Source organism: Taudactylus pleione, unplaced genomic scaffold (assembly GCF_031769625.1).
Source record: "Taudactylus pleione unplaced genomic scaffold, aTauple2 ptg000711l, whole genome shotgun sequence".
Taxonomy (NCBI): domain Eukaryota; kingdom Metazoa; phylum Chordata; class Amphibia; order Anura; family Myobatrachidae; genus Taudactylus; species Taudactylus pleione.
This window is the reverse complement of record NW_028285113.1, coordinates 7,839,011-7,855,361: the sequence shown is the minus strand read 5'-3', so window position 1 is coordinate 7,855,361 and position 16,351 is coordinate 7,839,011. Positions and strand designations below refer to the sequence as shown.

At 44.3% G+C, this 16,351-nt stretch overlaps 1 protein-coding gene across 2 annotated transcripts in view; it reads right to left on the bottom strand.

Annotated features, from left to right (window-relative positions):
- Positions 1-16,351, bottom strand: part of DYNC2H1 (dynein cytoplasmic 2 heavy chain 1) — a 480,449-nt gene that overhangs the window by 263,113 nt on the left and 200,985 nt on the right. The window contains exons 56-64 of one of the 2 annotated variants that reach the window (XM_088456705.1): positions 15,744-15,857; positions 14,850-15,010; positions 14,513-14,636; positions 14,309-14,430; positions 10,595-10,681; positions 8,364-8,490; positions 7,404-7,545; positions 3,526-3,635; positions 2,605-2,625 (exon numbers count right to left, since the gene is read on the bottom strand). In XM_088456705.1, coding sequence (XP_088312831.1) covers positions 2,605-2,625; positions 3,526-3,635; positions 7,404-7,545; positions 8,364-8,490; positions 10,595-10,681; positions 14,309-14,430; positions 14,513-14,636; positions 14,850-15,010; positions 15,744-15,857 — 1,008 coding nt within the window. The remainder of the gene's footprint in view (positions 1-2,604; positions 2,626-3,525; positions 3,636-7,403; positions 7,546-8,363; positions 8,491-10,594; positions 10,682-14,308; positions 14,431-14,512; positions 14,637-14,849; positions 15,011-15,743; positions 15,858-16,351) is intronic. The other variant, XM_088456706.1, reaches the window with a different exon arrangement.

Sequence of the window (16,351 nt, the reverse complement as noted above, 5' to 3'; positions counted from 1 at the left end):
CTTCTGTGTGCATTATAGAATGCAGGACACAAATAGCGTCACTTTGTTCAGTACTAGACATTGTCCCTGGCGCTGCCTGGGGGTTTTCTCTCCTCGCTCTCTTCAGCACCCCCCCTCATTTTCTCCTCCTCTCTCCCCCTCATTTATTTCTCTCATCAGCACTTAGTTTTATTTATATACATTATCCTTAGCATTACATTATTCTGTTCATCTTTACTATTGTATTCTTAGTGACAACCCCACCTTTTCTCCTGTACAGAGTGCTCAGTATGTGGACTATGCACCCCTGGGTGCCTATTACCTTTCTTCTATACCGTTATACAGTTTTGTTGTTGTGGAGAATGCTGTGATGTTATTGGGTTATTGTCGGACGGTCGGTGTTTTCATCATGAGGTGTGATGAGTAAGAATGGGAAATAAAAGTGGTTAAAAACACTCATTTAATAAGGCCCTGCAATAAGTGGCAGATTATCTCTCCATAGAACGGACCATGTAATGTACAGAGAAGACAATCCTGTGATCACTAAATGCTAGGGATGGCCATCGACTATCGATGGCTAAAAACTAATCATGATTGCCGGTCGATGTCACATAGATGATTTCTCTTCATCAATGGTAGCCAGGTGCCCTATGTCCCCTGCACTGTGTGTAAGAACCAAAGCTGGGGGAGTTGTAGGGCTGCTGTCTGACAGCTGAGCCTATCAAGACAGCTATAGAGCAAGGCGGGTCATCGGCATCCGGGAATACTGTATGCTGACTTGACAGGTTCAGCTGTCAGTCAGAAGCCCTGCACCGCCCACAGCTCCGGCTCTTATACACAGTGGGGTGTAGATGTGTGAAGCAGTGAAAAGAGCGGAGAAGTTACCCATGGCAACCAATCAGCTCCTACCTATTATTTTATAGAAAAATGCAACCTCAAAGCTGATCGGTTGCTATGAGCAACTTCTCCACTGGAACACTTTTCACTGCTTCATTCATCTACCCCAGTGTGCAGGGAATCGGGATGCCGATCAAGACTCCTCCCCTGGGCCCCGTCCCCCTTGTCAGATTTTGACCGCAGCTGTCCGGCAGCCACGCATGTGCGAAGGAAACTGACCAGCTGCACGGGCAGTCTCTTCTGTTCATTCGTAAATCTTGATACAGGACCAAATAGTTTTTTGTTTTGTTTTTATCATCGATGGTTCATGCCACCATCACCATCGATGGCAACCGAACCGATGGCCATGCCTACTAAATGCTCATCACTCGCTTTAACCTGTACTCCTATTGGGGAGAAAACGCCCGACAGTACAGTTCCCACTGCTACAGCGGGAATCTGGGGGCTGAGGAGCTCATTCAGACCCGTTCGCTAGATGCGTACACTCACACCCAGCGTATGCAAATTCGTCCAAGTGACGGCAAGGCAGGCGATAGCACGGCAAGGCATAAGCACGCCTACTATGTTTTGGCGTGCTATTGCTTTGTGTATGTAGACGCCCGCCAGCCTGTATTAAGACGCCCACTTGCGCACGTCATCTCCAGCAAGTGTATGCAACCATCAGTACATCGGTCACCATCGGAAGCGAACGTAGTGCTTGAGGTTGGCTATACCTTGCCGCAAGCACTGCGATCACTTGAGTGTAAAAAAACAGCCAGGTGACAAGTAATGACGCTGCCTCTTAATTATGCACGCATCTGAAACGGCGTTAAGACGCTCAGGCACGCCTGCGTTCACACCTCCACTCCCCCATTATTAATGGCCAGCCCCTGTCACCACCCACAAACTGCTTCTCCTGTCACTCACTCTGCTGGGTTAACTATGCGCAGCGAGTAAACGCTTCCCGATCTTTCGCACTGAGTCGCGCACTGCTATGCGTACGCATGCGCAGAATGCAAAAATCGGCCAGCTACGTGAACGCATCCTAGCGAGCAGGTCTGAATCAGGTCCTGCGGTCCACTGTAATGCAGCTTCATAGTCCCAAGGACAGATTAAAAATAAGCTCATAACCAATCTGCAATATAATATAAATGAATATTACAACGGTTACTGAACACAAAAGTAATATAAATGATACAATAAAAACAAAAAGTAAAACATACTTAGTTTAGCAGTAAGACCCCACCATAGATTAAGGATACAACACAAATGATTTGCACAAGCGCCTGCCACGTCAACAGCTTATTTGAAGGGAATTATGTAGTTGTTAATAGTATTCTGTAACCGTTTGGTTTCCTAGACTGCATACACAAATATATGATAAAGCGGTAAAACCCATAACTATGCAATTATCCAGTGTGTGACTGCTTATTGAAGAGCAGCAGCCTATCGAGCGTAGCAGGATATCGGTCTGGTTTTAGCATAGGGCTTCACGAGAAGATGGTATTTTCCCTCTACACTGAAATCTGGTGATGGAGCAAAATGCCTAAATAAGCAATCACATACTCAAACACTCCAAGCCGGCTAAGGAAGCACTGGTGCAAATCATTCACATATGCTTTAGCACTAACTATACAAACAGGGTCCAGGAGAGGGGGAATAAGGTAAATAGTGAGTCCCACGGAGGATAAAGCCAAAGACTTTCCGAAAGGAGAGGAGTGAGGCACCCTAACACGTTTTATATCTTACCGAGGCTTTCAAAGAACAGATCTAATGCAGCGAAGACAATGAAGAAACCAAAAAAATTAAATAAAATCGTGCAGTGGTCAAAACATCAAATATAAAAATAAATGTCCATATTACATAATGTCAAACACATTTGTGCAATATATTAGTTTAAATCATTGTATTCCGGTCAAATGATTGTGGAATAAGTGTTTTATTAGGACATCAATAAAGGGCAATTATAACTGTGGCTGCAGAACGTTCCATGTAAAAGGAACAGACTTTTGTTCTCTATAACGAATAATGATGTAATATGTTATAATGTGTTATTCATACACTAGGTGTGCATTTATTTGAACTTTATATACAGATGTGTCCTCATATATCTATACTTTTTGCGCCATATGGCGTGACTTAGATGCTCCGCTGCGGGCAGTGATTCCCGGACTTTCATATTTATTCCTAAATTTTGCATCTTATTTGCATCATAGCCGTATACAATGTTGCTTATAAACGTACCAGGCACCTAGGATTAGTATTTTTTTTGCAACTCCGTTGGTATAAATTTGTAGGTTACACATAAGGATGCACGTCGCGTAGCATGGAGCAGCTCTTTTGTAACAGTACTCCGCCATTTGCCTTTTTACCCAGGTTAGCGTATAAATTGCACACACCAGCTGCATGCTATGCCAGGGCACCAAGCATTATACTTTTGTTGCATTAGCGATGCAACGAAGATGCACAAATTGAGGATAGGTGTATGTGGACACGTGTGGGAATATACTGTATATTATATAGATATAGTAGATAAATATCTTAGCAATTGTGTAATGATTACAGACTCAGACACAGAACTCATCTTCTCTCCACTAATGATATCATAAGTGTGCGAATCAATATATAAACAATAAACCAGTGAGACGGCAATAAGAGATTAGAGATTACCTGCAGAATGACCAGAGCGTTCTCTATTGACAGCTCGTCGGAGGGCAGTCCTTCACTTTTCCAAATGAGCTGCTCGCTTTCCGTAGACAAAAACCTCTTTAAATCAAATGCTAGGAAAATAGGAAAATCAATATGTGTTACATTCTTCTAATGAGCTGGAGGCAGAGAAGAAAATAAATCATGGCTACTGTATTTAGTTGTGCATATTCACAATCTTAAATTCTTCCTTATCACTATTTGTAGTAGCCAAAAATGTTTTATTTTTTTAAATTATTATTGTAGGGTAAGTCACATACAATATATTTAGATGTGCAACGCCCTGAATGTATTAAATAAGAAAAAAAAAGCTATTAAAGAATAGGTCACTGCCTGCAACACTAAGAGGATAGGTCACTGCCTGCAACACTAAGAGGATAGGTCACTGCCTGCAACACTAAGAGGATAGGTCACTGCCTGCAACACTAAGAGGATAGGTCACTGCCTGCAACACTAAGAGGATAGGTCACTGCCTGCAACACTAAGAGGATAGGTCACTGCCTGCAACACTAAGAGGATAGGTCACTGCCTGCAACACTAAGAGGATAGGTCACTGCCTGCAACACTAAGAGGATAGGTCACTGCCTGCAACACTAAGAGGATAGGTCACTGCCTGCAACACTAAGAGGATAGGTCACTGCCTGCAACACTAAGAGGATAGGTCACTGCCTGCAACACTAAGAGGATAGGTCACTGCCTGCAACACTAAGAGGATAGGTCACTGCCTGCAACACTAAGAGGATAGGTCACTGCCTGCAACACTAAGAGGATAGGTCACTGCCTGCAACACTAAGAGGATAGGTCACTGCCTGCAACACTAAGAGGATAGGTCACTGCCTGCAACACTAAGAGGATAGGTCACTGCCTGCAACACTAAGAGGATAGGTCACTGCCTGCAACACTAAGAGAATAGGTCACTGCTTGCAACACTAAGAGGATAGGTCACTGCTTGCAACACTAAGAGGATAGGTCACTGCTTGCAACACTAAGAGGATAGGTCACTGCCTGCAACACTAAGAGGATAGGTCACTGCCTGCAACACTAAGAGGATAGGTTACTGCCTCCAACACTAAGAGGATAGGTCACTGCTTGCAACACTAAGAGGATAGGTCACTGCCTCCAACACTAAGAGGATAGGTCACTGCCTCCAACACTAAGAGGATAGGTCACTGCCTCCAACACTAAGAGGATAGGTCACTGCCTCCAACACTAAGAGGATAGGTCACTGCCTCCAACACTAAGAGGATAGGTCACTGCCTCCAACACTAAGAGGATAGGTCACTGCCTCCAACAATAAGAGGATAGGTCACTGCTTGCAACACTAAGAGGATAGGTCACTGCTTGCAACACTAAGAGGATAGGTCACTGCCTCCAACACTAAGAGGATAGGTCACTGCCTGCAACACTATGAGGATAGGTCACTGCCTGCAACACTAAGAGGATAGGTCACTGCCTCCAACACTAAGAGGATAGGTCACTGCCTCCAACAATAAGAGGATAGGTCACTGCTTGCAACACTAAGAGGATAGGTCACTGCTTGCAACACTAAGAGGATAGGTCACTGCCTCCAACACTAAGAGGATAGGTCACTGCCTGCAACACTAAGAGGATAGGTCACTGCCTCCAACACTAAGAGGAGAGGTCACTGCTTGCAACACTAAGAGGATAGGTCACTGCCTCCAACACTAAGAGGATAGGTCACTGCCTCCAACACTAAGAGGATAGGTCACTGCCTCCAACACTAAGAGGATAGGTCACTGCCTCCAACACTAAGAGGATAGGTCACTGCCTCCAACACTAAGAGGATAGGTCACTGCCTCCAACACTAAGAGGATAGGTCACTGCCTCCAACACTAAGAGGATAGGTCACTGCCTCCAACAATAAGTGGAAAGGTCACTGCCTCCAACAATAAGTGGAAAGGTCACTGCCTCCAACAATAAGTGGAAAGGTCACTGCCTCCAACAATAAGTGGAAAGGTCACTGCCTCCAACAATAAGTGGACGAGGTCACTGCCTCCAACAATAAGTGGACGAGGTCACTGCCTCCAACAATAAGTGGATGAGGTCACTGCCTCCAACAATAAGTGGAATGGTCACTTCCTCCAACAATAAGTGGAATGGTCACTGCCTCCAACAATAAGTGGAAAGGTCACTGCCTCCAGCAGTAAATGGACGAGGTCACTGCCTCCAAAATGACAGACATTTCCTCATACACTTAGCCTCAATACGCCATGCTGTGCGCGACACCTGGCAAAAGTGAGCTGCCAGGTCCTGTATAAATCAGCTTGCACAGAGTGTCTTTTTTGCCTGAAGATACGCATTAGTCGCATCCAGATGTGACAAGCCGCTTCCTGAGACTGCACTGATGAATTTGATATGTGACACCTGTTTATCTGTGTGCGACTGTACCTGCATACGAAGCACAACAAACCTTGGCATGGAGACAATCTCTGGCTGCGGCACTGTAGCACTTCGTATACAGATTCAGACTTAGTCACACACAGTTATATAAAAGAGTCACAAATATCATATTAATCTCTGCAGTCTCAGCTGTTTGTTTGTATGTGCGAGTAAGATGCATTTTTGGGCACAAAAGACATTGGGCACAAGCTGAGTGAGACGGGACCTGGTGCATTGGGAAGGGCTGTTTGGTGCCACTGCATGAAGAGTGTATAAGGAAACATCTGTACGTGGACAAGGTCACTGGCTCCAACACAAAGACAGACAAGGTCACTGCCTCCAACACAAAGACAGACAAGGTCACTGCCTCCAACACAAAGACATACAAGGTCACTGCCTCCAATGAGGTCAGCAGACTCATCTACGGTGACACTCTATATCACTGTTGGCTAACCTTGACACTCCAGCTGTTATGGAACTACATAACCCAGCATGCACTGCTACAGTTTTGCTATTAGGGCATGCTAAAACTGTGGCAGGGCATGCTGGGATATATAGTTCCACAACAGCTGGAGTGTCAAGGTTAGCCAACACTGCTCTATATAATAATTAGATTATAACAATTGTGCAGTAAACCAGAAATATGCAGCAAGTAACATATCAAGTAAAACACCAATACTTGTATAATTGTATTTAGTAGGAATAAGCGATCAAACTATTATTGTGCTGTTTCTTATAGGATGAATTCATAAAATTGGACCATGGGTCTTACATTAAAATTCATCCTCTAAGAAACAGCGCAATAGTTTTATCACTTATTCCTATCATCTACTGAGATAAGCTAAATTATTGTACAAATCATTTGCTCAGCTAACAAACAGGACCTATCAGATGAATAGGAGACACAGATTTAATAGAATAAAATACTCTCATCGTAGTCAAACACAAATCATAATAAATTAAACCCTTACACAAATTTCCCATCAATATTCGCAAGCACTGCAGAGCGTACCAGTGGCCGGTGCGTGCAGCACCCATTGGGCTCTGCTCGGCTGTGCACAGTGTCAGTGACGAGTCATAGCTCAAAAAGGTGCCAATGATGTGACAGACCCCTCAAATCGGGATCAACCTGCCTAAAATCAGTTCTGCCTTTATCCTCCTTCCTACTTCCCTTAACTGGATCTGAATAATTAAAATATTCCTGACTAATGTAATAAAATATTGCTAGATCTATATAATAATCTGCTCAAGTCTGTCCTATATCCAACATGCATGAGCAGTGGAAGCCGGGACAGGTACCAGGTGACCCGGTATATACATTAGTATTGCAATATTCCCCAACAACATACAGGTTAATATTGCGCAAATCAAGCTGGTTTTAATAAAACAATGAAACATGAATGTAAATACACTGACTCAGCAAATAAACATAGAACCATTACTTTCCAGTCCTACAGATTTCATCCACTGATCTATGCTGTCTTTTCTCTGATCCTCAGGAGCCGCTGATATGTAGGTGATAAAAGCGGACGCCAGCTGGGCTCTCTTTGGCAATGTACTTAATTCTTCTGCTATTTCCTCCACCTGGGGAAATTTAAAAAGAAGAAATAAAAAATACTTGTGGTCTGCACGGTTCAGAAGTCAGTCTGCTTTCGTCAGTTATATTAAAGAAGTGAGGAACTGCACCATATATACAGTATACAACATGCGGTCATATACTTGTTATGTAACAGATCATCTTACTAGGGGGTGTCAAACTGTACACCCCCCATGCATACACTATATATTATCAGCCATGTATCTGCTTCCTAACGGGATGCCGACAACCAGCTTCCCGACTGCCAAATCCCGACGCCCATCATTATCCCTACACCGGGAGCCCGATACCCGGCATACCGAACGAAGGTAAGCCCTAGCGGCGGGCGCGGACAGCCACGGGGGGGGGGGGGGGTTTGGGGTTAGGCCTTACCCCTGGAGGATTAGGCTGGGGGAAGGGGGGTTAGGCACCCCCCAGGAGACCTGGTTTTAAGCTGCGGGGACGGGAGGGGGATAAGTTTAGGCACTTTTGGGGGAGGGGGTAGGGATAGGCATTAGGGGGGGAGGTTAGGGTTAGGCAGCCAATCTTCCGAAGTCGGGACCACCGGACGTATGCCAGATATAAGTTCGGCGGTCATTCATACCGATCCGTTCCTAACCATTAGATAGGCTGAGCTGCCTGTTGTGCGTACACAGAACAGGAACATTTTCAAAACAAGACCAGAAAATTGGGGGGGTGGGGGGAATTTAAGATAGGAAAAACTTCTCTCTCTCAGTTATAGACCAATAAGAGAACTAACATCCAGGCGAGTGGCCTGTGCTGTGTGAAAAATGAGCAACTATTTCCGAGCAACAGAGGAACAGACCTGCGCATTCCACCTCGTGTGCTCCCCATCCAACTGACTTATCAGTAGTTCAGCCGATTGAATTATTTCTTGAGCTTTGGATAATTCAGCTTCAAGTTTAGCAGCTTCCGTTGTCCGGGTCTGAAACCTGCGCAAACAAAGGATAATTGATTAACAAAACGTTTTCTATACGTTGCCATGATTTGCTCCTAATTCACAAACCTATTAAGGTTATGATACAAAGGGCAAAATTTACTAAGCAGCGGTTTGGCGGCGGTTTCTATTCTATTCTAAACCCCGGGGGTTTGGTGGCGGTTTTATTCTATTCTAAATTGTGTTTTGATGGCAGTTTTGCAGCGGTTTTGGACTTGGTACATCTGCAAAAAGCAAAACCGCTGCAATACCACAGTCAAAACACATTTTAGAATAGAATAGGCCTGTCATTTAGAAACCGCTGCAAAACCGCCACCAATCCCCCGGGGTTTAGAATAGAATAGAAACCGCCACCAAACCGCCGGGGTTTAGAATCAATACAAACCGCCACCAAACCGCCGGGGTTTAGAATAGAATAGAAACCGCAGTCAAACTGCCGCTTAGTAAATTTTGTCCAAAGCCTTTCTAGGACTTCTAGAGACACAGTCATTTCACTATCAGAGCTCTCTTTGATTAGTTTGTCTAGTCATTGAACCCTTTAGGAAGATTTCCGTTGTCCTAGAATACAACTGCAGGCCAGCTTAAGTTGGTGCATTGGATACAATCTTAACTACAGTATGCAGCAGATTTGGTGTATGTAAGAGAAAAAAGCAATAAGGATACATAAAGGTTTAGAAATAGATGCATGTCTAGGGAGACTGTCGTCTGAAGGTGGAGTTTCCCATAATGAATCTCTGGATATATTATAACTATATTGATATATAATAGCATCAGAGGCCACATCACTAATTGAACAGTGATTAAATCTAATGCATTGAAAGCAGCAGCTATGTTTGTCTAAACGATTCAGCCTTTACCAAGGTATACGTGCATCTCTATAGTACTACTTTTTATATAGATTTCAATAGACTTTACTTAAATTTTCAATTCATAAATCATGAAATTGCCTATTTATACTTATAATGAAGGGATTCTGGATTTGCATTTTAATAAAAAAAATTTTTTTTTAAAAAGACCCTCAAAACACAGGAACCCTACTCCAATTGAGGCTTTCCTGGGGTTTCCAAAAAACTGGAAATAAAATTAGATCCTTAGGGGCATATTTACTAAAATGAGAGTTTTTAGAAGTGGAGATGTTGCCCATAGCAACCAGATTCTAGCTATTATCTTCAAGAAGGTGCTAGTTAAATGTTAAGTAGAATCTGATTGGTTGCTAAGGGCAACATCAACATTTAGAAAAACTCTGACTTTAGTAAATATACCCCTTAGTGAGGCTTAACAGAGCCTGTGCATGCGGCAGACTAGCAGCTGTGAGGAAAGCAGCGCACCCAGGGAGGGTCAGAAGAAACAGGTATGGCAGGGAGAGATGTGGAAATAAAGAAGAAATTTACACAGGAGGTGATAAATAAAACATATTGAAAATACAGGTGTTTTACCATCACTCCTCTCAGCAGAGACCCCCACCCCTGACATGGAGCCCTCTCCCTCTGGGCGCTAATCAGTCTCTCGTGAGACCCTTCTTCTATGTCACCTGACCACATGTCCTCTCTGACGCTCAAACTGGTCATCCCACCCCTGTAGCCAGGTCTCCTGTTACATACTGTGTTACCCCGAGTCTCCCTCTCTTCCCTGGCTTGTTTAAAATCAAACAAGATCAATAATCTAAAGTTTTTCATTTATTATTATAATTTATTTAGAGGGCGCCACAGGGGTTCCGCAGTGTCTTACAAAGTACGTACTAGCATAAACAGTACAAACAAAACAGAAGGAAACAATAAAGAAAATGCAAAAGACTTACAGTACAAAACATTGCAGAACAGGAGATACAAGCTATGCAGACATTGGTTTCTATACAGTCACAATACCCACAGAAGTAACGCTGTCTGTTGAGCCTAAAGGTTTGGTGCTAATGTAGGCAGGCGCAAAAGAGGGTAGAGGGTCCTGCTAGTGAGAGCTGACAGTCTAGAGAGGAGGGTCAGACATGTGACACAGAGGGGAGAGACATTGAGGGAGGAGCATGGAGGGCGAGTTATGCAGGGTAACGAACACTGTTCTGCAGCTTTAATGCTGAAGAGCAGGTTTTTGATATATGAACTTACTTTTCCTTCAGTTCGGTCACCCTCTGCCCGACTGTATTAAGCTGGTGCTCAAGTTTCTGTTTTCGTTCTTCAGTTTTTCTGAAATTGCTGAAATATTTAGAAGACTGCAATCAGTGATGATTCCCATAAAAGAAACAGAGTAAACATTACTTAAATAGGAGTGTAACTGAACAGAAGTTGTCACAAAAGTATGTTAACCAATTAACTGGCGTGGTGGCATGGGATGAGACTGCATCCAGCTGCACCTCAGCTGGCACATTCGCATCCCATTCGACCGCGCTGCCCCCGATGTGACCCCTGCCTTTTAAAGAGGAGATCTGTTTTGCACATGTGCAGAACTGATCTCCTCCGGCTCCCGAGACCCCCAGGTAGTGATGTAGCGGTCTCGTGACCGCCGACATAACTGTCAGAATCGCACCCCAGAATGTCATGTGAATGCCACTCTGGAGAGCAAACGCCAGGGAGAAAAGTGCGAGTAGGGGAAGTTTGTTCCCTCCTGAGCAATATATGGCAGAGATCAGCTGCAGCAGGAGGGACTGATCATCAGACTTCCCTGACACATGGCCCACTGTGCTCTGCATGTGTGGACGGGGAGGGGCAATACCCCCAGGGTGAGATCTACTCTCAGTGGGGGATGGGCCCTAATAAAGAAATTTGATGCTGAAGGGGGGTAAAATATTAATTAAAAAAAAATTACAAGGGGCATGGTTGAGTTACAAAACAGTGTCTCTTTCACTACTAAGCAGGGCCATATTAACAATGTGGCAGTTGGAGCTACAGCTCCAGGCCTCCACATAAAAATAGGCCCATCATCAAGCAGCAGGATGATGACCAGATAACAGCAAGCCCCATGGTCTGCCCTAAATCAAAATAATTAACATTGTTTTTCTAATGACCTCACAATATGATGCAATTTGTATACTTTTATGTATTTTTGGAGACATTAGAGCTGGTAGTGTCGGGTGTGTACACACCCACATGGCTCTGGCCACACCCACACAGCACTGGTCACACCTCATTTGCTTCTAACAATAGGCCCTTGGTAAATTTTCATCCCCAGGCCCATAGGGCCCTTAATCCGGCCCTGCTACTAAGGGGGTGTGGGTGGCAACTGTTAATAGGACCTATGACCACTGGGGGTTCTACTTCCAATGTGGGGTGGGAGTTTGCAAGTGGGGCCTAGAGACACGAGCAGCATTTTTTTCCCCAGAAATATTAAAATATATTTTTAAAATACTTTCTAAACTTTATCAAATAAATAAAAAAATAAATGATATAATATATATATAAATATAGCACTAACTGTGTGGAGTGTGTATGTTCTCCCAGTGCTTGCGTGGGTTTCCTCCGGGTACTCCGGTTCCCTCCCACACTCCAAAATTATACTGGTAGGTTAATTGGCTCCCAGCACAATTATCCCTAGTGTGAGTGTATGTGATAGTGAATATAGAGTGTAAGCTCCACTGGGGCAGGGACGGCTGTGAATGGACAAATATGCTCTGCAAAGCGCTGTGGAATATGTGTGCGCTATATAAATAACTGGTAATAAATAAATAAATATAGCAAACTGCTGCAGAGATTATTCTCTCATTAGACTACATAGGATTTCTACGCCACAGTGAGATGAAGACGCAGTACTATCAAAGCTACAGTACCGTATGGACCTGATTCACAGATGTACGCAATGCTGATAATTTCACAACTGAACGATTATCAGTAAGCCACGCATGCGTCTAAGTCGCACTGTACATTATCATAGTGTGATCGACAGTCAGGGAGCGTTTGGAGGGGTAACATGGAATGGCGGCATAGTACGCAAGCTTGTCACAGCCTGCATCTGCAACTCTGTACACAGATAATATGGCTCTGGCGTCATCCTTTCCACCAGCCATTATGGGTAGCCATAGGGTTACTGAGAACTGTGATAACTGAATGATCTGCGAGCAATGCTGCATCTTTGTACACAGATGCTTTAATTTGCAAAGCCGCAGGTGGGCGTCTCATTACAGTCCACGGCGTCTGCATCATTTGCATATTTTCGCACATCAGCTGCGCACACAGATGCAGCAGCGGTGGCATTAGCGTAGGGTCCCCTGAACCAGACCCTATGTGAGCATAAGTTCTCAACATGTAAGCTTGAGGTCACATAGGCTACTTTTGGACCCTTGGCCTCCACTCACCCAGGCAAGTTAGGGGAACAACTATTTATTCGATTGGCACCTATGCCAATCGAAACTGGCATAGGCGCCCCTGTGTCTCCTCTAATATTCACAATGGTCTTTTGGATATAGTCGGGGAAGGTTCATTTCCATGTATTACCTGCAGGAGGTTTGACCAGATGTGCTGTATTTATTTACACTACACTACTCAATTTGTACTTCCATAGACAGTAATGTGAGGAAGGTCTGGGCATGCGAATAGTGGGTCTGATTCTGAATCACAAGTAATGAGAACATGATTCCAGACGGCCGGTGCAAACAGAATGCAAATGTAACTGTACATTCTTATACCGAGTCATGGGCACCTATGCAATCACACTGCCCCCAAGTCGAGACTGAAATTGGCATGCACGGTGAATTTGCTCAACTCAGAATAAGCAGCAACTCTGGCTATATGCCCACTGGATCACGTGTGGATCATCACTCTTATAGGCCATGTGCCACCCAGGTGACAACCAGTAGCTGCATTGGATCTAGCACGACACTCAGAATAGGAGTGGAAGTGCCCAAAAATGGCGCTGAAGCAGGATAAGGGGGAGGGGTGCGGCACGGCCTGCGGCGGGAAGAAAGGGAGGCGGGCAGGTATGCCCGTCCTTCCTTTTACACCTGGGGTCGTGGGGTGGCTAATCAGCAGTGGCAGGGGCCGGGCAGGCTGGGAAGGCTTAAAGCAAGGGGCAGCGAGAGGCTCAGTTGCTTGCGAGGGAGCAGCACAGGAAGCGAACCCCATGCACCCACCCTAAGGGACCGTGTGTGAGCGAAGTTGTCTAGGTATACGTATATAATTTTTTTTTTTTCAAAAAGGAAAAGGCAATAAATAAATAAAATATGTAGAGCAAGCTGATGTATTAATTTATGGAGCAGTGTTTCTCTTGCAGGGGTCAAAATGAATCTTGTAACCAGGGGTTCGTTTTCAAGGGGTGGAGGGGTGTTTTGTTGGTGTGGGTGAAATGATTGCACTGCATTTGTCACAGTTGGCGGGCATCGAGGAAATAAGCAGTGCACAAGGCATAGTGAATGTGGGGGGGGGAAACAGGAGAGGTTAGCAGAATTATCCTCAGTGAATGGCAGAACGCCCGGCTCCAGCTCTGGACGGTTGGGCCCGTGGGCTGCGTGCCAGACGAGCGTGATATGCGCCAGGGGGCTGGTTCCCTAGTGGGCGTAGCTGCGGTGCCTACCGGGTAGGCGTGGCACGCCCCAAAATGAATTGGAGAAACCGGGTGAGGTGATGACAGAATTAGCCATGCCCACTCCTTCTTCCGGTGCCCTGCAATATGTTAATACGGTAAAGAAAAATAAAGCTGTGGCCGGAATTGTACCCAAAACTTTGCCCGTGTCTACTTCTTGGGTTGGGTGATAAGCTGGGTGATAGTGGGCCGCAGGCAGGTCGCCCACTGCCCCTTATAAAGGCCCTGCATCTGTAATGTGCATGTTTCACAGAAACACCGAACAGCCGGAGTTTCCAAATCACTGTGACTACTCCATATAAAATACACACGACTGCAGCACTGCTTGTTCCTTCTCCAAGGGTTGGATTTTCTCCAGTACATGAGAATACTGTACGTTCGCCTTCACCCAGGCAGCCAGAGGTGCCGCTGCGGCACTGGCCCTTTTAGCGTTCTGCAAGGAGGCAAAACAAGCATAAATGAATAATAGATATGATGCTTAGAAGTTTAGGCTTATACCGGTCGCCAGAATGTACCTTGGCTTCAAAAGACATCATATTCTTTTCAAGGAGCTCTTCCACGCTGTCACGGATTTCCTTTGTGATATTTCTCACATCAAATGTCACTATTTCTTCACGCACGCCGCGCTTGGCAAGAAAGCTGAGGAGGAAGAAAGTCGGAAGACGTACGAAGGTCTTTTTAGAAAAAGCTGGAGCACTCCCTACTCATTTATTACAAATCTCCCACAATACACTTCCACGGATGGCTAACTCAAGCTCTGCAGAGGCAATGCACATATTTCCTAAAGAGTTAAGTACATAGTGCAGTAAGCTACAAGGTCAGGTGCAGTAGTTCACCCTTGCAGTGTCTTACCTTTTCATGCTGACCCACGAAGTATCGAAGATACCCATGAGCCTTAGCACGCCCTCCAGAATATCGCGGATAATGTCAGGGGGCATGCGTAAAGATCGGATCTCCGACAAAGACTCCGGCTTAATGTTCCCTACGGCATGCTTTGCTTCATCCACCAAAGGCTGCAACAGAGAAAACCTATTGCATCAGTTTCTGTGATCTCTTTAAAAGAAGAGAACCGTAGTACCTCCCTTAAAAGAAGAAAACTGTTCCGCAGAGCAACAGCTAAATGCACGTTTAAGGGCCAGAGCATTCTGTTAAAGAGGTCACAATTCTGAGTAATATGATACAAGACATAGTAAAAGACAAAAAGTTGTAGTGTTCATTCTAGCACCCTGCACCTGTCACAACCCACGCAGTTCCGTTTTCCTGCCTGGGGTGTCGCTTTCCGCTCTGTTGCTTCTAGAACACTTAGCTGATGCATCAAACTGCTGAGATACAGACCAGAGTGTGCTAGAAGCACCAGAGCTGAGCACAAAAGAGGAACTGCATGGGTTGTGACAGGTGCAGGGTGCTAGAATGAATACTAAGTTGTCATATACAAATAAGGTACATTTCTAAATATAAAAATATATATGTTTTAGGAGCTTATCAGAAGTGTAAATATATCTGATACGTATAGAAAAATTTAATCTCTATAGCTCCTGAAAGACACTGCAGGGTTTATTTACTAAGCAGCCTGTGTTCCCGGCATGTCTAAGCCCAAAATTTAAAAAGGCAATGTTTTTAATAGCAAGACTCAGGGTGGCTTGCTATTAAAAGTGTTGCCCTTTTAAATTCCGGGAATACAAGTTACTATATATTGCAGCTTAGTAAATAAACCCCTGAAGCAAGATTATATTTTTATCTTGGTACCTGAACATCCTTTAATTCGTCGTCGATTTGTCTTTTCCTTGCTTCAATCTTAGCAGACTCCTCAGCAATTCTGTGCTTTATTTTCTCCATTTCAGTCTTCTGGTCACTGGCATTCTTACAAAGGAATAGCATTTTCTTATCAGTCTCTATAAACTCACACTAATCTGTCTCCTGGATTTATGAAAGTGTAATTTGTGAAATTTGTTTTTTAAGTGTGCACATTGTGCCTAAAATGCCGTTTTATGCCAAAATGAGGGCATTTCTGAACAAATGGTTTATTATTTTATTTTTAATCAGTCAAACTCGAAATGAGCAATAAATGTCAGGTTTTACAGTTTGTGCCATGCAGAGGCTGTGGTAACATCTGTTACATCGATGAAACGTGCAACTTTACTAGGGCTGGGGAAAATTGTTGCATACAAATGTATCTGTCCAGGTTTGTAGCCATGAACTTTATGTTGTGTTCTCAGGTATAGTTCTGATTAACAAAGAAAAGTGTTCAACTATGCCAATATAAGTTATTGTATGACCTGTGTAATGTGGAGGCAGCCATTTTGGAAGGCAAACCATTCATGATGCAGTAAGTGGACATATGGTGTCGAATGCAG